The following is a 24,358-nucleotide window of genomic DNA, read 5'->3' as shown; positions in this document are numbered from 1 at the left end:
TAGTCTCCTGCGTAGTATTTAAAATAAGAATTCTTTTAAAAACAACAATTCACCCTATGCCCTATAGAGATTAGACACATAAGACCAGCAGTTCCATGCTAAAGAATCAAATACATTTTGTATCAAAACGCTCCTTCAAATCCGTGACGAAAAATTGAATACAGGGTCATCCATTTATGACGTCCACAATTTTTTTGGATTTGCCCCCCCCCCCCCCCCCCCCCCGTCCACAAAAAATTCACTTTTATTCCTTATACAAGTACATATGCGTCCACAAAAGTCAGTTTTTTTCGGACCCCCCCCCCCCCCCCTCCGCGTGTGGACGTCATAAATGGATGACCCCTAGCAGGAATACCAATGACTCAATGTCTGGATCGATTGGAAAGAATGTTTTTTTTTTTTTTTTTTTTTTTTTTTTTTTTTTTTTTGTAGTGAATTACAAAATTACAGGTGTGATGGTTTAGAGATCTGGCAAATATATAAGCAAGACATGGCTTCGGATGGTGAGGAAATATTAGGTAATTAAAGTCAGAAATGACCTCTTTCTTTTTTTTTTATGGTCAGTTTGTTGAATACCCATCTGGGTCGTTACTGACTCGTTACCAAATGAATGACCTAGGGTATATTTTTATAAATGATCAGTTTGAAAAAAATACTGCACACATTGTATGTTATTATTATATGTTTTATTTACTTTAGACAGTAATATTTATTTACATACACTTTCAGTTCTATGTGAATATTTGATGGTTTAACTTGCTAAACCGGCTATCGTTTTTTTTTTTTTAAATTACACCTATCCTAATCAACTGTAGAATTAAACTTATTTTAAGCTCACAATTTAAAAAAATACAAATGATATAATTCAAGAGAAATATTTCAAAAGTGAAATTTCAACGTCCAAGGATTTGCTGACCATAATGATTCAAACAACTCAAACTTTTATTTGACAAAAAAAAATGTCCCAGGATTTGCTGACCATAATGATTCAAACAACTCAATGTTTTATTTGACAAAAAATCTCATGTAAAATTATGTAATAAAATTATTTATCAGTACCATGCTATTTGTCACTGTTATTTCGAAAGTTCTATTATTTGTAACTGTTATCTTTAAAGTTCTATTATCTGTCAATATCTGTTTTCTGTACAGTCATGTTTTATATTACAATCTGTTATTTGGAAGTTTTGTTATTAGTTACTTGTTCATCACATAGCTCAAAGTTATTCTTTTATTTTCACTACTTCAATACTGAGGTCATTTCTCTGTAGAGTTGGTCATTATAGTAATGTATTTTATATACACTGGACAATATTGATAATCAAACTTATCATTTCTTGATAGATGAAGACAGTTTTTCTCCTGAAAAAAAATGTAAAAGAAAAAATTATATTGACCTGCCATCAATTCTAAAAAAATGTGCGATTTAAAGAAAAGCATATTTGCAAAATTTAGTAGAGTGAATAGATTGCATGGTCAGCCCAGTACATTGTGGACCATTTACTTTCCCCAATTCAAGCCCAGGTATCTATGGGACGGAGTGGTCTAGCGGTAGAGAGCTGGACTGCTAACCCGTAAGTCTTCGAGTTCGAATCCCGGTTCAAGTCAGTAGACCATAGACCGTCAGGTTTGAAAAGGGATCTTAACTAACTTACTATCTTACCCATCTAAGCTGATACTAGTTTTTCTTCCTGACTTTTTTTTTATCGGGGGGGGGGGGGGGTTTCTACTTTTTTCGGGACGTGGGGTGGGGGGAGCTCCGTGCCTTCCGATCTGCTGTATGGCTTTACGAATATACATTGAACATAGAACAGAACAACTTATATAAAATACAAATAAATGCAAGTTGTGTCAATGCTTAATGGTAGTCATATATTTATACATTTTTATTGAACATTTTCCCCCAAAAAGTATTAACGGAGGTATGATTTGAGACTCCCCCCCCCCCCCCCCCCACACACACAAAATCACTCACTCTTGCAAATATTAGAATTCGTATGATTGAACTAGTTATAAAACCCGTCTGTTTTAGTAGTGCCTTGCTTTATAAATAGCACCAAACCTACCAGGTTTAAGGACGGTGTACGGGGTCTCCATGCCTTGCTTTATAAATAGCACCAAACCTACCAGGTTTAAGGACGGTGTAGGTCGACTCCATGCCTTGCTTTATAAATAGCACCAAACCTACCAGGTTTAAGGACGGTGTAGGTCGACTCCATGCCTTGCTTTATAAATAGCACCAAACCTACTAGGTTCAAGGACGGTGTAGGTTGTCTCCGTGCCTTGCTCTATAAATAGCACCAAACCTACCAGGTTTAAGGACGGTGTAGGTCGTCTCCGTGCCTTGCTTTATAAATAGCACCAAACTCACCTGGTTTAAGGACGGTGTAGGTCGTCTCCATGCCTTGCTTTATAAATAGAACCAAACTCACCAGGTTTAAGGACGGTGTAGGTCGTCCCCATGTCTTGCTTTATAAATAGCACCAAACCTACCAGGTTTAAGGACGGTGTAGGTCGTCTTTATGCCTTGCTTTATAAATAGCACCAAACCTACTAGGTTCAAGGACGGTGTAGGTCGACTCCATGCCTTGCTTTATAAATAGCACCAAACCTACTAGGTTCAAGGACGGTGTAGGTCGTCTCCGTGCCTTGCTTTATAAATAGCACCAAACTCACCAGGTTTAAGGACGGTGTAGGTTGTCTCCGTGCCTTGCTCTATAAATAGCACCAAACCTACCAGGTTTAAGGACGGTGTAGGTTGTCTCCATGCCTTGCTTTATAAATAGCACCAAACTCACCAGGTTTAAGGACGGTGTAGGTTGTCTCCATGCCTTGCTTTATAAATAGCACCAAACCTACCAGGTTTAAGGACGGTGTAGGTCGTCTCCATGCCGGCGAAGATGTGGTCCATCACGTGACAGTGGATGAGCCAGGTGCCCGGATTATCTGCGATCAGCTCTACCGACTCGGCCATGCCGGGGAAAATCTGGATGACGTCATCTCGGTGTTTCTCACTGGTGTGGACGAAGGTGTGTCCGTGCAGGTGCATAGTGTGCAGGTCTGTCTGTATTAGGTGTGTCACGTGTCATCAATTTGTGTCGAAATACAGTTTATCATAAATTTGTACTTAAACTCATTGTCTAAATCTCATTTCTGTCGCATGGTATTATCATAACAGATAGCTTCTCTTGCTATTTGAACTTTAAAAAAAAATTTTAAACAATGCCACTGAGAGTCAGATGTTAAGACTAATCCTAACCAGACTTATCCTAACCAGACTAATCCCAGCCAGACTAATCCCAACCAGGCTAATCCCAACCAGGCTAATCCCAACCAGGCTAATCCCAACCAGGCTAATCCTAACCAGGCTAATCCTAACCAGACTAATCCTACACAGACTCAACCAGACTAATCCTACCCAGACTAATCCCAACCAGACTTATCCTAACAAGACTAATCCCAACCAGACCAATCCTAACAAGACTAATCCCAACCAGACCAATCCTAACAAGACCAATCCTAACAAGACTAATCCCAACCAGCCTAATCCCAACCAGCCTAATCCTAACGAGACAAAAAAAAAATTCAGTACCTCGCCTCCCATGGCGGCCATGTAGAAAACGACCTTTGACCCATATTCGATAACGAGGTTGTGGTTGTTCCCAGACAGTCGTCCATTGATGGCGTGTTTCTTGTTGCTCTCTACGAACTCTTCATCGTTTCTGGCATGTAGTAATGTGATAAATACGTGTAAAAGTGACTGTAAGGACTTTGCATTTATGGACGGGGCGGGACAGTTAACGAATACATGCAATGAGTAGTTTTCGATGTAAAGATTAATTTAACCTGTTCAGATCAAATCGTCATATGGACAAATGAAGTAGGTTTGGTTTGGTGCTCTGACCTTGTCACTAAAGTATATTGTGGTCATAATTACACTCAACCTCCTTTAATTACCCAACTCAAGCCAGGTACCCATCAGAGCTGAGTAGACTCGCGGACGTCTATCCGATGAATAAACGACTTGGAGACAGACCTACGGCAGCTTGTAGTCTGTCAAAGACGACAGACAAGTCTAAATGGCAGAAAGTGGTAAAGCAGGCCAAAGCGCTCAATAGATCGTTGAGCAATTGTTATTGAGATGGATGAATTGACGGATAAAAGATTCCACTTAACCCTTAAGTACATCACAAAGCAGAGCTGCAACACTGATTACTGTGTCAGTTATTCTAACATACAAAGAAATTAAAAGAACATCAGGCATTGCGTCCTAATTATTACAATATGTGCACATGCCTAGCTTACCTACATGTTAATTTCTGGCAAGCATACGATCCGGCGCATGTACACACCTAAAGACACACCCACCATATAAACAACTCATTAATACTTCAAGTCTAAGACCCTTCAAGTCTAAGACCCTTCAAGTCTAAGACCCTTCAAGTCTACAACTTTTCAAGCTACAACCCTAGAGCGCAATAATACGATTTCCTTGACCAGTAACTAGTGAAACAAAAACTCAAGGCAGCCAGTGACGTCAACACCTCACCTGTAATCCGTCCCCACCCGCCCAGGTGCGAAGTTCCTGATGTTGTCCTCCAGGTACCAGCTCAGGTTCTCGTCCGAGACGGACATGTAGATGTAGAGTTCCTGGTCAACGTCCTTCCTCTCAGACCTCTTGTTCAGAGTTCCGCGCCTGGTGATAGCATGTTAGCTTAAAAGCCGGAGTAAATGTGAATCTTATAACCTTGTGATTACAACCGAATCATACACCAGGTGATTAAATGTGAGTCTTAAAGTGTGGTAGGTAGACACTAGTCGTAGAATTAGGTGCGAATAATCTTCAATGCCAAATAGGCTTACTCTTAAAAACGACCAGCTTGGTGAAAAGAACGACAAGGACGAAAGAACGACATGGATGAAAGACCGACATGGCCAAAAGACCGACATGAACAAAAGACCGACATCGATAAAAGACCGTCATGGGCAAAAGACCGACATGAACAAAAGACCGACATCGATAAAAGACCATTACGGGCAAAAAACCGACATGGACAAAGACCGACATGGATAAAAGACCGTCATTGGCAAAAGACCGATTTATACAAAAGAAAATATAAAGCCTACAAAACAAAATGACCACTAAAGAACTTCTACTTTTTTAACCCCCCCCCCCGCCTCATATATACACAGTGGTACACATAATCATCCAGCGACCATCATTAGTCCATAATGCAGATCGAACAAGCATTATTACATTTAAGTAACAACAGTTTAAAAAGTTAGAAGAAATATTTTGTCATACTTTGATAAAACAGCCGCTTCTACCTGTGAGTACGGTAGTTTTACCTGGAAATGACAACTGTCTTACCTGTAAATGACAACAGGCTTACCTGTAAATGACAACAGGCGCACCTGTAAATGACAACAGGCGCACCTGTAAATGACAACAGGCGCACCTGTAAATAACAAAAGTCTTACCTGTAAATGACAACAGCCTAACCTGTAATTGACAAGACTTTACCCTCAAACGGCAACAGCTTACCTGTAAATGACAACAGGCTTACCTGTAAATGACACCAGGCTTACCTGTAAATGACAAGACTTTACCCCAAACGACAACAGCCTTACCTGTAAATGACAACAGGCTTACCTGTAAATGACACCAGGCTTACCTGTAAATGACAAGACTTTACCCCAAACGACAACAGCATTACCTGTAAATGACAACAGGCTTACCTGTAAATGACACCAGGCTTACCTGTAAATGACAAGACTTTACCCCAAACGACAACAGCCTTACCTGTAAATGACAACAGGCTTACCTGTAAATGACAAGACTTTACCCCAAACGACAACAGCCTTACCTGTAAATGACAACAGGCTTACCTGTAAATGACAAGACTTTACCCCAAACGACAACAGCCTTACCTGTAAATGACAACAGCCTTACCTGTAAATGACAACAGCCTTACCTGTAAATGACAACAGCCTTACCTGTAAACGACAACAGCCTTACCTCCAAATGACAACAGCCTTACCTGTAAATGACAACATCCTTACCTGTATGTAAATGACAACAGCCTTACCTGTAAATGACAACAGCCTTACCTGTAAATGACAACAGCCTTACCTGCACATGACAACAGCCTTACCTGTAAATGACAAGACTTTACCCCAAACGACAACAGCCTTACCTGTAAATGACAACAGCCTTACCTGTAAATGACAAAATCCTTACCTGTATGTAAATGACAACAGCCTTACCTGTAAATGACAACAGCCTTACCTGTAAATGACAACAGCCTTACCTGCAGACGACCATCACCCCCACCAGACCAGAGTTCACGTCCCTGACAGCCTCGACGGCCGAGTAGTACAGCCAGGGGACACAGTTGGGGTCGTTGGGGCCGGGACCTGACCGTTCAGGGATCCCCCACTCGTAGGTGACCGTCTGGCCCGGCTTGACGCGGGTCGCCCGACCATAGTCCATGCCGCTGTTCTGTTGGCTGGGACGGGGATCGACATCCGTTAGAAAGCGTAATTAAACTTAATGGATATGGAGGGGGGGGGGGGGGGGAGGGGAGTGTTTCATTAACGAATTCACTCTTTTTAAAACGGTTTTAAATTCCCCACCCCTCACAAAAAGCCATACCCCCCTCCCTAAATGGAATGGATCATATCGCGCGTGATATGAGGGTCGGTTCGGTCAATGGACGATCTAAGGCATCGAGCCCAGGATCCGAACTCGTGACTTTCATGAGCGCGAGGCTACCGCTGGACCACGCCGTCCCCCAATTACCTCATTCTAAATAAGTCGATTGTTTTTTTTAAATAGCTATTAATTTACAAAATACTTATTGAGTTCGTTCAACACTGAATAGATTGAACACTTTTAATTACGTTTAACACAAAAAAGTCTTTTGAAATCCGCGAAATAACATCAAATTTTCAGGTTCTAAGATTACATTTTAAAATGCTTCAGTGTATCGTCACACTTGTTGAAACTCCCACTTTCTCGCCTTTGTCACATTTCGTCACTAAAGTCCTCTCCACCCTAGAAGTGTTTATGGACTAGTCCTATACCTTAACAATCCCATTCAATTTTTCCAGGGCCCTAATTCTCAGAGACTTTATATGAGAGCGTATATCTTCAGGCATATTAACATCAGTATAAAGTTTTATGGTATGATCCAACTGAAGTATTTGTTGGTTAGGCATAACTATGGTTAATGATTGAAATGCCTGACGTTTCATAACGGTCGCATACTGCTTTATATCAGGGTGTATTGCAATATCCGAATCTTTATTTTTTACAATTATAAATCAAAGGTATTTTGAAGTTTTTCCAGGTGCGAAAAATTATTACCGTTTAGAAAATTTTACCGTATAATAAAATCGGAATGCGAATTCTATTTTTTAATTCATTTGCCAAAATTCTTGGTGAGAGGTTGTTTTTTTCCTAAAATGTAAACTAGTATTTTCTTAAAAAAAAAACCCAGCCCACCAACGAATTATATACCAAACAAAACAAACATTCCCACACACCCCCCACCCAACTTCATACACTGCCCCCCACACACATTCGCACATCATACCCCCCCCCCCCGCACACACACACACACATCGCACCTTGTGAGTACACCGTGACTGTGCATCGAGTACGGTCGACTGGCGTTATTTTTAAACGTGACCTTGACCGTATCACCGACTTCCGCTTTGATGGCCGGACCCAGCAGGTCACTGTCACGTGGTTTTGCATGCGTGAATTTGGCGTTGGTGTATTCTGTGAAGACGGCTTTCTTGTAGACCGTGCCAATGAAGTTTTCGTCATTCTTGTAGAAAATACTCGCTTCGCTGAAATATTAAGTGTTTTTTTTTAAGATAATATTTGCTTCCATGAAATATTAAGGTTTTATAGAAAATACTTGCTTCGCTGAAATATGAAGGTTTTGTTATAGAAAATTGAATATTTGATTCGCTGAAATATAAAGGTTATTTTTTTATAGAAAATATTCGCTTCGCTGAAATATGAAGGTTTTGTTATAGAAAATTAAATATTTGATTCGCTGAAATATAAAGGTTTTATTATACAAAATATTTGCTTTGCTGAAATAGGGAGGTTTTGTTATAGAAAATACTCGCTTCGCTGAAATAGGAAGGTTTTGTTATAGAAAATTAAATATTCGCTTCGCTGAAATACGAAGGTTTTATAGAAAATATTTTCTGCGCTGAAATATTAAGGTTTTATTATTTAAAATACTTGCTTCGCTGAAATATGAAGATTTGTGCAAAATACTTGCTTCGCTAAAATATGGAGGTTTGTGCAAAATATTTGCTTCGTAGAACAGAGGCGTAGCAGCCCATTTCGGCGCCCGGGGCGAACTATCAATTTTCCGCCCCCTCCCTCATATTCATATTACTAACTTTTTATTTTCTTAAGTTCGACTGTAATGCAGCTCGGAATAAACTTGTTATTTTATTTTTCTACCCAATTTTGCGCCCCCTTAAGGTCGGCGCCTGGGGCGGCCGCCCTACCCGCCCTCCCCTAGCTACGCCTCTGTCGCTGAAGAGGAAGGTTGTTTAGAAAATATTCGCTGCGCTCAAATATGAAGGTGTTATACAAAAGACTTGCTTCGCTAAAATATGAAGGTCGAAGAATAGGCTTTTTTTATAATACGGAGGTGTTTGTAGATCAAATTAATTTTAGTTCGCTAGAAAAAAAATCCTAACTGAAAAGTGGAGCAGTTGTTTTTTATTGTCAATCCCACTCCCCATCCACTATGGAAAGCAGTAAAAAATAACTTAAATACTGTTTGACTTTGTAAACAAATTCAGCATCGCCTGTTAGGAAAATATCAGTATCGTTAAAAAATTCAGCAGCGTTATCAGTATCGATACCTTGAGTTAATTTTGTTATCTATATCTATAACTTACGTAACTTTTTTGTATAGCCAATATTGAAACTGCAATTTACAAGTAATATAGATTTTAATTTACTTTATCAAAAACAAACCATTTGTTTGCTTTCCTACCAGTATCGATACTATAATTAACTGATTAATTAGTATCGATACCACAAGTTTACGTTATAAGAAAATTTGATACACAGGTTAACTATATTATCCATTTCTATACTACAAGTTTTTACATTTCATACATAAAAGTATTAAATAATACTTATTTGTGACTTTTTTTCCTGTGACTTTTTTCCAATGACTTTTTTTTTTATTTCCTGTTTTTTTCCCTGTGACTTTTTCCCCCCTAAAATCCATTTTGATATAAATCTCGATACCAAATTTCAACTATAATTTTAAATTCCACCCCCACGTTAACTTTACTTCCCATATCGATACCACAGGTAAACATTTTTTACCGATATCGATACCGCCACCTAAAAACACTGTCTCGCCACTCACGTCTCGTTGAGGGCGGCCCCTGTGATAACGCTGGTAGACCGGGGGGCGTATTCCCATAAAACTTCGTCAGCGGAGATGTAATACTCCCTCAAAGTGCCTTCCGCGTCGTCCTGTTTCTTTCTTTTACCTATGCAGTCTACGACGTTGTAAAAGGCGAAGGCGCCGTTGTCTCGAGCCAAGGTGGATTGAGAATAGAACATCCATTTGCCTGTGGATCAGTTGGTTGGATCATGCAAGAGATATGTTTTTTTGGGTGTTGTTGATAAAATAGTCAGATAACGCAATATCAGTTTTTGTGTTGATGGAGCGTGGTTAGATTTTAAAATCGCAGAGGGATAGACAGGAATACAGGTAGACAGGCAGACAGGTAGACAGACAGACAGACAGACAGATAGGCAGGAATGGCAGACAGACAGACAGAGAGACAGAGAGACAGAGAGACAGAGAGACAGAGAGACAGACAGACAGACAGACAGACAGACAGACAGACAGACAGACAGACAGACAGACAGACAGACAGACAGACAGACAGACAGACAGACAGACAGACAGACAGACAGACAGACAGACAGACAGTCAGATAGACAGACACACAGACAGACAGACAGGCAGGCAGGCAGACAGACAGACAGACAGACAGACAGACAGACAGACAGACACACAGACACACAGACACACAGACACACAGACACAAAGACACAAAGACACACAGACAGACACACAGACACAGATAGACACGGACACAAACAGGCAGGCAGAAAAGCAGTAAGAAAGAAAGGCAGAGAGACAAAGACGCAGCTATTCAGAGACAAGAAACACATACATACATACAGACAGACAGACCTATATTATCTGGCATCATGGTCAAGACTGCCGTGGACCCAGGCACCAACCACCGCCCGTCCCTGTTGGTGCCCATCTCCGTGAACGTGTTCCCGTCAAAGACCAGCGTGTGGACGTCAATGACGGAGCCCATGGCCATGACGTACCACATGACGTCATCGTTGACGCACATGTTGAGGGTGGGCATGTTGCCGTACGAGTAGCCGTTGATGCCTGCGTGGGGTAAGAACAATGTCAACATCAGCTACGACAATAAAACAACACAAACTTATCAACGTTCAGTGTTTAAGAATAACCGGACGTTCATAGATGACGTAAGGGATGGATTGGCTATATTGAAGAGACCCGAGAAATTTTAAAAGGGGCCCCCAACCCCAGATTAAAATTTTAATTATGCCTTTTTTTTCTCCACAATAGCCTGATGAAATGGTAAAATACCAACAATTTAAAATAAATTGAAAACTCTAATCAGCCTATTACATCACTGTTCCCGGGAGCGGGGGGGGGGGGGGGGGGGGGGGGCTCTCCCGAATTTTTCCCGGTAGACCGGCGGGCCAGACCACCCCTGGATGACGTCACACGCATGGTTATAGTGTGGGGTTGTAGGGGTTTGGATATAGATTGTAATGATGTGGTTGTGAAGGAAAGCCTAACTTTGCCATAAACCCTCTCTTAAAATGTCACCATACAAATTTGAATTTAAAACGCCATTACTTTCAAAAATATAAATCGAGTAGTGTCCCATTGCTAAAGATACATATAAATAAAACATGTTAGTTAGCCAAGTTTATTTTGTCGAATAAATCGCTATTAAATATTTAACATTTTTTAGCTAATCCTAGTAAAAATCTAGCTCAAATCGCTTGAAAGTATTGATATTATGAACAACAAATCCCAATGTTTCTTCCAGACTTTTTTTCTCCGGGGGCACTTGAAATTTTGGGGGGAGGAGGGGCGGACTAAAATTTCCGGCGGGGGGAACTATTAAAAGTTTAAAAGTATATATTTTATATATAAATTCTTTCGGGGGGGGGGGGGGGCGCCCGAACTAAAGAGATGCCTGGAAGAAACACTGCTCATGAACTAGAAAAACCATATCAATAACAGTACATCCAATTGTAAAATAAAAAACAGAAATCAATTAACTAAGGGAAACAACTCACTAAATCTTATGTTAGACAACTGAAACCCGTAGTCTCCCTTCATAGCGTCAGGTGACATGTACAGGGATTTGTTTTCATCAAACGTGGCCAAAAGAAGGAAAAATTCTAGAGGTTTCTAGAACAGAAAAAACATGTAGAACATGTATGGCATGTACAATTTTGTATTGTCTACTAAATCGCTGTATTTGTCTAACTACAGATAGAAAATTGTTATGTATTTTTCTCCGGGGAGGGGAGCTAATAGAAAACTTACAAGTATTTAAAAAAAAAACCCTCTATTTTGTCCCGAGGGTCTAAGTGTGTGTGTGTGTGTGTGTGTGAGTGGGTGGGGGGGGGCAGTGCCTGAATGAAACTCTGTTCTAGAACCCCCCCCCTCCCATACTTAAGTTACGTATTTTTCTTGTCCGTATATAATTAACACAACATGTAATTCCACACCACAAAAAAAAAAAAAAAAAAAAAAAAAGCAACGACGGAGCAACTAATTAACTAACAAACATGTCAGCTCCTCAACACAACCAAATGGTAGATATTTTTACCAATCCCTAATTCTGACCCTCCAACGACCCTTGAAGCAGAAGGAATATTATCAATTGACCCACACTGTGCCCAATTACCTGATCCATAATAGTCTTATATAAATGACCCATATAACAAACCAAAATCACCAATTCATTAACCAATTCCTATAGCCCAGGGGTCTCCAAACTTTTCAGTCCGAGGGCCGCATTAACTATCAAATTTCAGTTCGGGGGCCAGTTAATTCCAAACATGTCTTTTCTGGGCAAAGTTCCTCCGCCATCACCAACAAACGATTTTTCTTTGGGCCGTAATTTGGAGACCCCTGCTATAGCCGATCATTCAGTGACTTATGCACCCTACCGACATAGCTGTCCAACATAACAGACCCTCAGACCCGTATAAATAACCTCTTAGCTTCCTATAAAACTGAACCACTAGCGACACATACATCTGATCTATAAAACCGACTTATAGTAAAAGTAGTATAGCTCCCTTTCAAACCGGACGGTCTATAGGGCAAGAGAAGTAAAGTTCACTTGTTTCTGTGACCTCGGCATTTGAAGAGATAGTGTGGGCAGCACTATGCCCAGCCGCCTTTACTTTCCCTAACATGCGTTATGTACCCATCAGAGTTGGGTGGACTCAGGGACGGTCTACTGACTTGAAACCGGATTCGAACTCGAGACTTACGGGTTAGCAGTCAAGCTCTCTACCGCTAGACCACTCCATCCCCTATAACCGACATACAACACGCATTTAACCGATTAATATAACTGACAAAATGAACTGCCTCATATAGATTACCCATATAGCTGACCCTATAGCTGCCCAATATAACTGACCCACACAATGACCCACACAATGACCCACACAATGACCCACCTCTCGCCGTGACAAGAACCCTTTAGCACAGACCAACAGCTGACCCACAAGACCCGTGTTGTGGTCACGCCCTGGGTCGTGTGCTGACGTGTACAGGAAGTTGACGCACGGCTCGGGTCTGTCGTCCAGGAGATTGCCGGGGACCTTGAACTTGTACCTGTGGACCTCGTTCTTGCCCACCGACCCACCTGGGACACCTGGCCCGTCTGGAAGAGATGAGGAATTTTTGTTTTAATTTGACGTCACACATCTACACTTAAGAGGTCATCATTGTATGACCTCGGCAAGAAAATTAGAATTTTTTACCCTTGTGACTCTATCAATACGTGCCCACTTTGGTAGATCTCCCCCCCCCCCACACACACATACACACCCAACCGTTTACGTGGAAGTCCACATAAAATAAATATTCCCCAATACTTGTATCAAAACTTACTATTATAACATGTTTGTATATTGATGTTAGATTTATCGTGAGTAACTTTCTGACAACCATCCCACTCTCTCAACCAATCAAGCCCTCAACCCCAGCAACCACCCAACCAACAACCCAACAACCCAACAACCACTCAACCCCACCAGCCACTTACTGCAACAAACACTCAACCCACCTAACCAACAGCCTTTCAACCTACCAACCACTAACTATTTACCCCACCAACAACACAATCCACCAACCACACAACCCAACAACCATTCAACTATTCAGCCCGCCAACCCACCCTCCTCCACAAACAAACATCTCACCAAACAACTGACAAACACACCCCACCAACCAACATCCCACCAAACAACCAACCAACACACCAACCCACCAACACACCAACCCACCATCCACCCAACAACCCAAACCACTCAAACCACCAACCACCCAACCCACCAACCCAGCAACCAACCAACCACTTAACCCACCACCCAACCCACCACCCAACCCACCAACCAACCCAGCAACCAACCCACCACCAACCCACCACCCAACCCACCAACCCACCACCCAACCCACCACCCAACCAACCCACCAACCCAGCAACCAACCCACCACTCAACCCACCAACCCACCAGCCAACCCACCAACCCACCAACTTACCACCCAACCCACCAAGCAACCACCCAACCAATCAACCACTCACTCTTATCTTCCTCAGAGCTCTCATAACCAACTCCATGCACCATCAACGACACCGGAAACGGAATCAAGTTTTTTAACGTCACCACCAGCGTGTCTCCGACCTCGACCCTCAGGACCGGTCCCATGACCCCCAGGTGGGTCTCCTGTGGGGGTATGGTGACCTTGGTCCTGAAGGACGAACTTGTGTACTGGACGAACTTTGCCTTCTTGTATACGCCCCCTAGCCGGGAACTGCTCCTCTCAAAGTACGTTTTCGCTGTCCTGGAAAAATACAATGCGACAAAATGATTAAAAATTCAGGTAAAATGTAGTACCCAGCAAGGCCATATTGGAATTTAATCTGAATGTATTGCTATCCTAACATATGATGTCAAAAATAAAGTAAAGATTTATATTTAGACCTAGTGATCCATTGTGCAGGTGAAGTAGAGTTCATCTGGTTTTTTTTTAAAACCTTGGCATTTAAAGGGATAATGTAGTCAGCACATAGCTCAGACGCCTGTACATTTCCTAACTTGAGTTAGGTACCCAGGATTCGAACTCGAGACTTTCGGGTTAGCAGACCAGCGCTGTCCCATTACCCTAACACATGCCCAACCCTAAACCAAACCAAAACAAAATTACAATACTAAATTTAGCTTAACGCAATAACTTCTTTAAAATACAGTAGTCATAACCCGGTACGGACTGTTAGTAAAGGTTGCTAGAAAAATGCGCAATCGGAAAACTGCGCAATCTGAAAAATGCGCAAATATAAATTAATTATACTAAAATACTTTAATTTAGTCATAGTATTAATGTCTATAACTTTTTCGATTTAAGAAACGAAAATGCCATTGCGCACTTTTTTTTGTGCGTAGTTTTCAGTTGCGCTTATTTTCCATCACCGTTCACCATTACGAAGCTCCACCACAGTTGAAACTTTTGAAACACTAACCGTAACTAGGACGTTACACCAATTACTGGGCCTAAAACTTGTATTTAACTTATACTTTCAAACTTAAGTTTACAAATAAAATGCCGTTAATTATTAATGTATCTAAAGTAAGCAATTAATTATTATTCCCAGTAAGAAAGTAATCGTAAAAAAACATATTATGAAAATGTTATTATAGTATTATATTTTGTTATATAAAAATAAATTTTAAACATTACATGATAGTATGTTTGTGAACTATTGCATATTAACATGTAATAAGCTATCTATTTAAAAAAACGTGAGTTATTGGTTAGTAAAGCATTGAATTATTGATTTCTAAAAAAATGTAAAATAATGAATTCGTTAAAACACAGTGTGAATCAATGGCTGCTTACCTTTATAAAATATTGATTGGTAAAAAAAAGTAGATAAATTTTGTTCGCTTCAGCAGTAAGTGAAATATTATTAAAGAAATGTTAGTAATTCATACATTTAAAATGGCAGTGGATAGAGCAGATGAAGTAGAGTTTTTCACTAGCCTAAGCAGGCACATACAAAAATGTGTTAACCCTAACATTTCATTCACTTTCAATAATCACTGACAGATTTGAACACATGAACTTGATTTTGCTCAATCACTCTAGTAAAACACTATAATAAAACATTCTTTTTTTTTTGTGTCTTTTTTTTTCAAACAAATGTTGGTTATCCAAGAAGAGAGTTGGTTTTGTTGTAATTTTTTCCTTTTTTTTAATACTTTTATTTTCAAATAGAAATAATTACATCAGCATATACAAATGTGTTTGAGCTTTAGTCTGTAACATACTTCAAACATTTATTAAAATTATCATTACATGAAGAAAATGGTAAACAGTACCAAAAACAGAATAGTCGATCAACAATACAAATTAGATAATTAGAAATAAAGAAATATAAATATGGTACTTTCACAAAAAAAAAGTGTGCCATGCAACTATTAATTACGATATGATATCGGCTGAGCTAAGTAGGCAGTTGATGAAAATGTTAGTTATAGGTTGGCAGATATGGAATAATGTAAGCATACACAGCTTAGAAATATAGATGCAATTATGTAAGCATGTAGCGCTTACATCTATAGGTGAGTGCTAGTTAGTTAAGCACGTTTTCTACAACTCACGACCTAGATTCACGCCACCACGCCCTCCACAACCAGCTGTAATAAGATGGCGGATGATCTTTGAGAGTTGTGTCCCTTTGATTCTCCGTATTTGACGTCAGAGAATCGGGAATTTTCGTTAGTAAGCTGAACATAAGAAAACCATGTTGTTGTTCAAATAAATGGCTTAGTATGGTCTTGTTTTGGAACGTGGTGTAAAGAGGTTACACCAGAGGTCAAAACGAGGCTTTTAAGAACTGTTCATGTGTCTGGTGTTTTGGTGTTGTTACATTTTTTATGTGTATTTAGTATATATTTAAAAAAAAAATTAAATTGCTATAATGTGCATCTAACATTTATCATTTACTATACTCAATACAGTATTGATCAAACATCATTAATTATATACAAAAGTCTATAGAGATTCAACATGATTTACCTATGAAATTCAACGATGTGTAGACCTGCAATTATTTACCCGTGGAGTCGGTTTATCTATATACATACACTTATTTACCTGCGGAATCTGACTATCTGTACACATACAACTATTTAACTATGGAATTAGATTATCTGTTGACCTACAATTATTTACCTGTGGAATCGGATTATCTGTATTCGTACAATTATTTACCTGTGAAATCGGATTATCTGTATTCATACAGTTATTTACCTATTGAATCGGATAATCTGTATTCAGACAGTAATTTACCTATTGAATCGGATTATCTGTATTCATACAGTTATTTACATGTGGAGTCGGATTATCTTAATCCACCCTTAGCCATAGATAATCCTTAGCCTTACCTGTTGGGTGCGGTCAGCCCCATGCCTGTCCTCGCGTCTCTACCTGTGGGGGCGTAGTTCCAGACCGTCTCTTCGACTGCCAGGAAGAACTCGCGGGTGGCACCCCGACTCTCAGACGACTCCCCCTCCCCGTGGGTGGAGCAGGTTTTGATGTGGTAGAACGCTGAGATACCCTCTGTTAGGAGTACACGGAAAAACATGAAATCTTATCAGAACGTGGTTTAATACATAAGGATATTTTAAGAAATATTTTAGTAATAATTAATCCATGTTTAAATTATTGGATCAAGATAACATTAGGAACAGGGGTGGAAATGCAAGGGGTAAACGAAATTATGAAATAATCGCAATGGGGGAAAGCCCACTTGAAATGGTCATGGGAGGGGGGGGGGGGGCGACGACACTTGTTTGAGCATTTATTTTCTACAAAAATTTTTATTTCTATTTTGCATGGGGGGGGGGAATCATATAAAACTAAGGGTTGGCAATAATGAATGTGTCACCTTTTCCGTTGTCGTCCACCATATCTGTCACCAGCCAGTTGCCTGGTGTCTGTGCTGTGGTCACCACTGAGACGAAGGTGGCACTGAACACCGATACTGTGTCACCCCTGGGATGCAAGGGAATTAACTGTACACTTGGATTTCAACAATAAGGATGTATTGTGCTCAGGAGAAATTGCTTGCCAATGTTATGACGAAGCAAGGGTAACTAGATATATACGATGTGTACACATTTTTAAGTATGAAGGTTCAACAGTGTATTTTTATACTCACTCCAAACAAGTATTATTCTTATGAAGTGATTATTAACCATTTGGAAGTAAAGAACAACACCAGTTTCAAATGTGTATTCACAGAACCATTCTTAATTGTTCTATCTTAAGCGCCGACACAATCTGATCGCGAATCATACGAGTCGGGTGTGTGTCTTGACTTACACCAAACCCTGAGGTTGGATCGAACCCATGTAAAGGACAACTGTCCTCATCAGTGGCGTAGCGAGGTCGGTTGTCACCCGGTGCGGCACTTAATAGTGTCACCCCCTAGAGGCGTAGCGACCCTTCCCGGCGCCCGGGGATAAACTTTTAATTATCGATTTGCACCGCCCCCCCTCCCCTCCATCCTTGTCGGGATTTGTCAAATTGGCTCTTAAAAGACTATTTAACACTCGCATTAATCACTTAATTGACTGGAATTATCATTTTTCTCGATATATTTTGCTATTTTTTTGCCTTGGTGTCACCCCCCTAAATGGTGTCATCCTGTGTGGTCCGCACCCACCCACCCCCCTCGCTACGCCACTGGTCCTCATATATTAACACACTCTAACACCCTCACACACCCCAGCACACCCAGCACCTACTCACCTCCTGTGTTGAAACTTGAGATTCTGACCATGAAAGTGTAAAGAATGGATGTCCATCTCGTTACCGAAACCAATGACGTAGAACTGGACACGGTCTCCGACACACGCCTGCAGACACATTGGTCTTCTTTAAGACACATTCTACAAGACACATTCTACAAGACACATTCATATAGACACATAGCACAGCGACACCAACAGCAATCATCAAAACACAAAATCAAGATATAGCTTCTAAACAAAATTCGTTTTTGTTATTAATTAACGATTCACTTTTATTTATTCCTTATCTTATTTCTATTGTATATTTCACTAATCATCTATATATACAATTCTCTTCTAGGAGACGATAGAAAACACCAAGCTGTAAGCGCGCTCCCTACCACCCCCACCCCTACATGCAGTGTTTCTTCCAGACTGATTTCTCCGGGGGGGGGGGCACTTGAAATTTTCGGGGGGGGGGGGCGGTAAAATATCTTCGGGGGGGGGGGGGGGCGGACACTGTTAAAAGTATATATTTTCTATATAAATTATATAAATTTCATTTCGTTCGGGGGGGGGGGGGGCGGTAAAATTTTTTCGGGGGGGGGGGGGGGGGCTAAGTCCCCCCGAAGAGATGCCTGGAAGAAACTCTGCCTACATGGTCTGGTGAACTGACCTCTAACCCCTTAAGGGTACCGAACGACCTTCCATTGATTGACTTCTTTAAATTACTGTCTTGAAATTCTTCGTCCCCTTCGTCGATTGCGCGGCGACAAAGGTCAGGGTCAGGGCAGAAGAGGTCAAGGTTGTTCTCCAGGTGCCAGCTCAGGTTCTCGTCCCAGTTCATGACGACCAGCGGGTACTCACGGTCCACGTCCTGACGCACGTGTTTCTCATTCAGCACACCTGGAAATACAGGGGTAAACCTCAGGTGTGGCAGGTATAGTTGGTAGGTCAAAGGTTAAAGAGGCTTGGGGCGTAGCCTGATAGACGAAAGTCTGTTAAGGGTAGCCTTATATAGCAGTTTATCCTGAAGGGTAGCCTGATATACTTTTGATTGAGACAGGGTAGCCTCAATGGTAGACATGTAGTTAACAGATTATATATTTTTGGGTAGTCTCAAATGTAGCCTACAGTTTAGGTAGTTAACACTTAATCTTATATATTACCAAATGTATATGGTACTGCACGGTCGAGAGGTAGATCGCTCGACTGTGAAACCGAACACCTCGTTTTCGGATCTCGGAATCGAGTCTATAGGATGTCCCTGAGTTCAACTACCTGTTATGTGGATCTGACTCATGTAAGGGAAGTGTAAGCGTTCTGGGTAGGGGCTGGACACACTACCCCTTCAAGTGCAAGAGGTCACAGAAAGAAATGTACCCACCCTGTGTGCAGGTAACTAACAACCACACCTAACAACCCACCCTGTGTGCAGGTAACTAACAACCACACCGAACAACCCACCCTGTGTGCAGGTAACTAACAACCACACCTAACAACCCACCCTGTGTGCAGGTAACTAACAACCACACCTAACAACCCACCCTGTGTGCAGGTAACTAACAACCACACCGAACACCCCACCCTGTGTGCAGGTAACTAACAACCACACCGAACAACCAACTCTGTCTGCAGGTAACTAACAACCACACCTAACAACCCACCCTGTGTGCAGTTAACTAACAACCACACCGAACAACCCACCCTGTCTGCAGGTAACAACCACACCGAACAACCCACCCTGTCTGCAGGTAACTAACAACCACACCTAACAACCCACCCTGTGTGCAGTTAACTAACAACCACACCGAACAACCCACCCTGTCTGCAGGTAACAACCACACCGAACAACCCACCCTGTCTGCAGGTAACTAACAACCACACCTAACAACCCACCCTGTCTGCAGGTAACTAACAACCACACCGAACAACCCACCCTGTGTGCAGGTAACTAACAATCACACCGAACAACCCACCCTGTCTGCAGGTAACAACCACACCGAACAACCCACCCTGTCTACAGGTAACTAACAATCACACCCAACAACCCACCTTGTCTGCAGGTAACAATCACTCCGAACAACCCTGTCGACACATCCTGTACAGAATCCACATGAGAGTGATACACCCAGGGGAGGCAGTTCGGATCCCCCTCCCCAGGGGCGTCGTTCTCCGTGACGTTCCACACCAGGAGGATTGTCTCCCCTGGTACCACACCGTCATCTTCCTTCAGCAGGTCGGAGGTCCCGTCCTGGTAGAGAGCACCTGGAAAAATGGATGTCTTATGACAGACTATTGCACAATGACAGACAATGGCACAATGACAGACTATTGCACAGTGACAGACAATTGCACAATGACAGACTATTGCACAATGACAGACAACTTCACAACATGCTTTGAGGGGTTGGCTATTAATATACACTTTTTTTAAAATCGGATACGGGCAGTACTTTAGAAATTAGTTCACATTAGTGATTTAATTGAGCTAGATTGCTAATCCGGAAGTGTTTGAGTTCGAATCCTATTTTAGTCAGTAAACCGTCGAGTCCACCCAGCTCTGATGGGTAGGCCTACCTAACGCACGTTAGAAAAACGAAAGGAGTCTTGGCATAGTTCTGACCACTCTATCCTTTCATATGCCGATGTCTCTGAAGCAGATGAATTCCAGTTCGGTTAAGCTTATGGTTGCTAAACCGAAAAGTCCCGAGTTCGTTCCCCCGGGCAGATGAGGCTCGATAGCTGGGGTCAGGAACTCATCTAGAAGAACTCTCTAGTTCATCTGCCCCATGTGTCTTGGGCACGAACAGGAAAAGATGATGATGATGATTTAATTGACAGAGCTTATTATAAATAAATGGAATAATTGAAATTCTTCTTAAATATTTATGTTCTTGTTAAAGTCGCTGGTAAACCTTACCTTCGCCTCCCTTTTCATAGAACACACCATGCGGATGAATGGAGAAATTTCTGGAAGCGTTGTTGAAAAAGTGGACCAGGATGACGTCACCGACTTCGCCGTAAATGACCGGTCCGAGCAGGCCTAGGTATTCCGGCGCCGGAATTTCTTCCGTGAAGTTCTCATTCGTGTACCGGAAGTACAGAGTCTTCCTGAGACGGCTGCCGATACGGTTAGGTCCTGGCTTGACGTATTTGTCAGCTGTCCTATAGGACAAGATTTAAGGACATGCAGGAAAAGTATTTCATATTATGAGTTATTAACATAATTAATGTAACTGTGTCAAAAACGTACGAACACACACACACACACACACACACACACACGCACACATACACACGCACATATGTATCAGTAAAACTACAGTATGCATACATTTGATACACACATGTATGTTTATAGATGCTTTCTCTTAAGGTGTTTTGTCCAGATATATATCTATGAAATCATTTGTCCTAAGATTGGTTTTCCTATAATAAAATAATAACAGAAAGATAAAAACATAATATCCACCCTTCACCGGGCTTCTAAATCACGAGAAACGGACCAACACTATAAATTATGTAACTGGATAATAACAACTGTTTCCTATCAAACGAAACAATGCCTATGGTTAACGTATTACAGTGCAACTTTGTCTTTGACTACAATATATGAAAGAGTAATATGGTCATTTTTTATGCTAAAAAGCAATTCTTTTTCTTGCGTTGGGTATTTTAAATAGCTGAGTAGACTCAGCGACGAACAACGGCCTTCTTTCAAAACTACCGGATAATTAACAGAGTACTCTACCTTTAGACCACGCCGACTACATACACTATCACTTTTAGGCTCAAAAGCAATTCATTTTCTTGCGTTAGGTATTTTAAAGAGCTGAGTGGACTCAACGGACTTAATCTTTCGAAACTATCGGGTAATTAATGGAGTGCTCTACCTCTAGACCACACGGACTACAGGACCACACTGACTACATACACTATGACAGTTGTAAAGAAACCTTACTCTTGATCGTCCGGATTGGCCAGGTTTTTCCCGCCAGGTGTGTAGTCCCACGTGACCTCCTGGCTAGCTATGAAATATTCCCTCACAGCACATAAGCAGCTGGACACAAACATCAAGTGTAGCCACGTGATAACCGTCAAATGTTTGTTCATCTTTGTCTATCCGGACGGGAAATTTCAGGATAAAAAAATATTATGTAATGACTTGTTTCTAATTATACTGCAAATTTTAATCACCATCGTGGTTCATTTTCGAGGCATACATGTTTAACTGCATTTAAAAATAAAACATCACGAAATTAGGGTTCAATGAAAAGATTATAAAGAAACAAAGTTCTGAATACAATCTGTAATTAAATGTAAACAAGCTTTTAATGACCATATTAAATCTAATATCAAGACATAATTGTAATGACAATTTTTTACGTAAAATCAAGAGATGAAGTGAATTCAATTAGTTGATAAAATAAAGGAGCTTAGATCATTAACGAAAAACTAATGATGCATTCAGCTGCAGAGCGTACTATGTTACCTCAACTCTTAAAATGTAATATCTCTTTGATGATAATCTTACTTATAAACTGAAGTAACAAACAATAATATTAACAATAACGCTATCAAAAACTAGCAAAAACAACTTACCTCTTTGGTCAAAATGTTATTGCAAAAATAACAATTTTAAGATAAATATAGAAGCCTAGGCATATTAGAATATTATTTTTGTCTTTTTGAATCATTAAATAGAAGAGCCATAACTAAAAACCTCTCAAGAAATTAAGGAATTAGCTAAACAATCATGTTCACATATAAATGATAATTTAAAGTAAAAATTGTTTACACCATATACTTATAAAGAGAAATGTAAAACAAATCAATGTTATACCGAAGATCATTACCGATATATAAAGAAATACAAACCTATAACAGTAAAAAATGAAGGCATTAAAATAAGTTTCTGAACCTACCTTACGTTAATAAACAAACTACGAACATCAGGTGTTTAATTTTATATAATCTTACATCAAAAGCCAGCACACAGCATAGGTAGGGTTCTTGTGTGGGTTCCATGGGCGCTCTTAATATAGGTCTAATGGGGGTCAGATGACCCCCCCCCCACATCTTGGAGAAACTAAACCGTTAATTACTATTGAGGGAAATGAATTTAATTATCGCTAATGAAATTGAAAATCGTATTTGAATATATATTTTTAAATTTTTGAACTTATTTTTAAATGTAAAATAATTCAGCTAGGATTTTAAAATCAATTATCTAACAATCAGTGGCGGAACTAGAAAAAAAGGGCCACCCCGCAAAAAACTTTTTAGCCCCCCCCCCCTATATATATATTTATATATATAGGCCTATATATATATTTATATATATAGGCCTATATATATATATATATATATATATATATATATATATATATATATATATATATATATATATATATATATATTGGCCTATATATATATATATATATGGGCCTATATATGATATATATATATATATATATATATATATATATATATATATATATATATATATATATATATATATACAATCACAAAATACAAAAATAGGATACTCATCGCTGGCCTGTTCGGGATTTGAAAAACATAATTTAAAAAAAAAATTCAGCATCAGGTAATGTGTGTAAGTGCATAAAATCAATTTTAATTAATTTTTTATAGAAGCCCTCTTAAAATTTGGTCGGTCAAAATAATATAAAACATAAAAGCTTTGTATAAGTACTGGTGTCTCGTGTTATGTTTATTTTTATGCTTTTTTATTTATATCATTAATTTTTTAAATATTATTGATTTAATACATTTCCTTTTTATAGTATGTCATTCTTTAGTAATTACTTATAAGAAAATAATAATTAAGAGAAGTAATTGGTTTTTAATTTGTTTTATACAAATCTATTAAAAGGAGCTTATGATCACCTCTATTTGACTACTTTTAAAAAAAAGGGAAATAAGTCATGGAAGTGGTTTGAACATGTGCTTATGTTTGATAAGTTTAATTGTAGGAGAAAGACTCGGCTTTCACAGTGGTTTAAAAACAAAGGGAAAAAGAATATACAAGAGCGTGGGGTGGTGTCTATAGAATAAAGATAATCCAACCGCAGCTACGGTAACTTTTTACAAAACAACCATCAAGTTAAAAATAAAATAAAATTTACTTTTTTTTAAACTATACATTTTTTTGTTATTGTC

The 24,358-nt window shown here is 40.0% G+C and overlaps 1 protein-coding gene across 1 annotated transcript; it reads right to left on the bottom strand.

Annotated features, from left to right (window-relative positions):
* Positions 1-747: 747 nt before the first annotated feature.
* On the bottom strand, positions 748-22,288 carry LOC131930084 (hephaestin). The gene is made up of 19 exons (XM_059286437.1): positions 22,137-22,288; positions 21,096-21,340; positions 20,228-20,440; positions 18,849-19,078; positions 18,192-18,298; positions 17,326-17,432; positions 16,823-16,997; positions 16,040-16,162; positions 13,960-14,219; positions 12,830-13,035; positions 11,426-11,540; positions 10,263-10,475; positions 9,420-9,627; positions 7,633-7,857; positions 6,312-6,509; positions 4,550-4,696; positions 3,593-3,722; positions 2,860-3,064; positions 748-1,362 (listed from the first exon to the last, which is right to left on the bottom strand). Exons 1-19 carry the CDS (start codon positions 22,286-22,288, stop codon positions 1,331-1,333), a joined length of 3,291 nt encoding a protein of 1,096 aa, XP_059142420.1. The 3' UTR covers positions 748-1,330.
* Between the last annotated feature and the right edge of the window lie 2,070 nt (positions 22,289-24,358).

This window comes from Physella acuta, unplaced genomic scaffold (genome assembly GCF_028476545.2).
Source record: "Physella acuta isolate Inbredline_101_S28 unplaced genomic scaffold, ASM2847654v3 ptg001714l, whole genome shotgun sequence".
Taxonomy (NCBI): domain Eukaryota; kingdom Metazoa; phylum Mollusca; class Gastropoda; family Physidae; genus Physella; species Physella acuta.
This window is presented reverse-complemented; position numbering and strand designations above follow the sequence as displayed.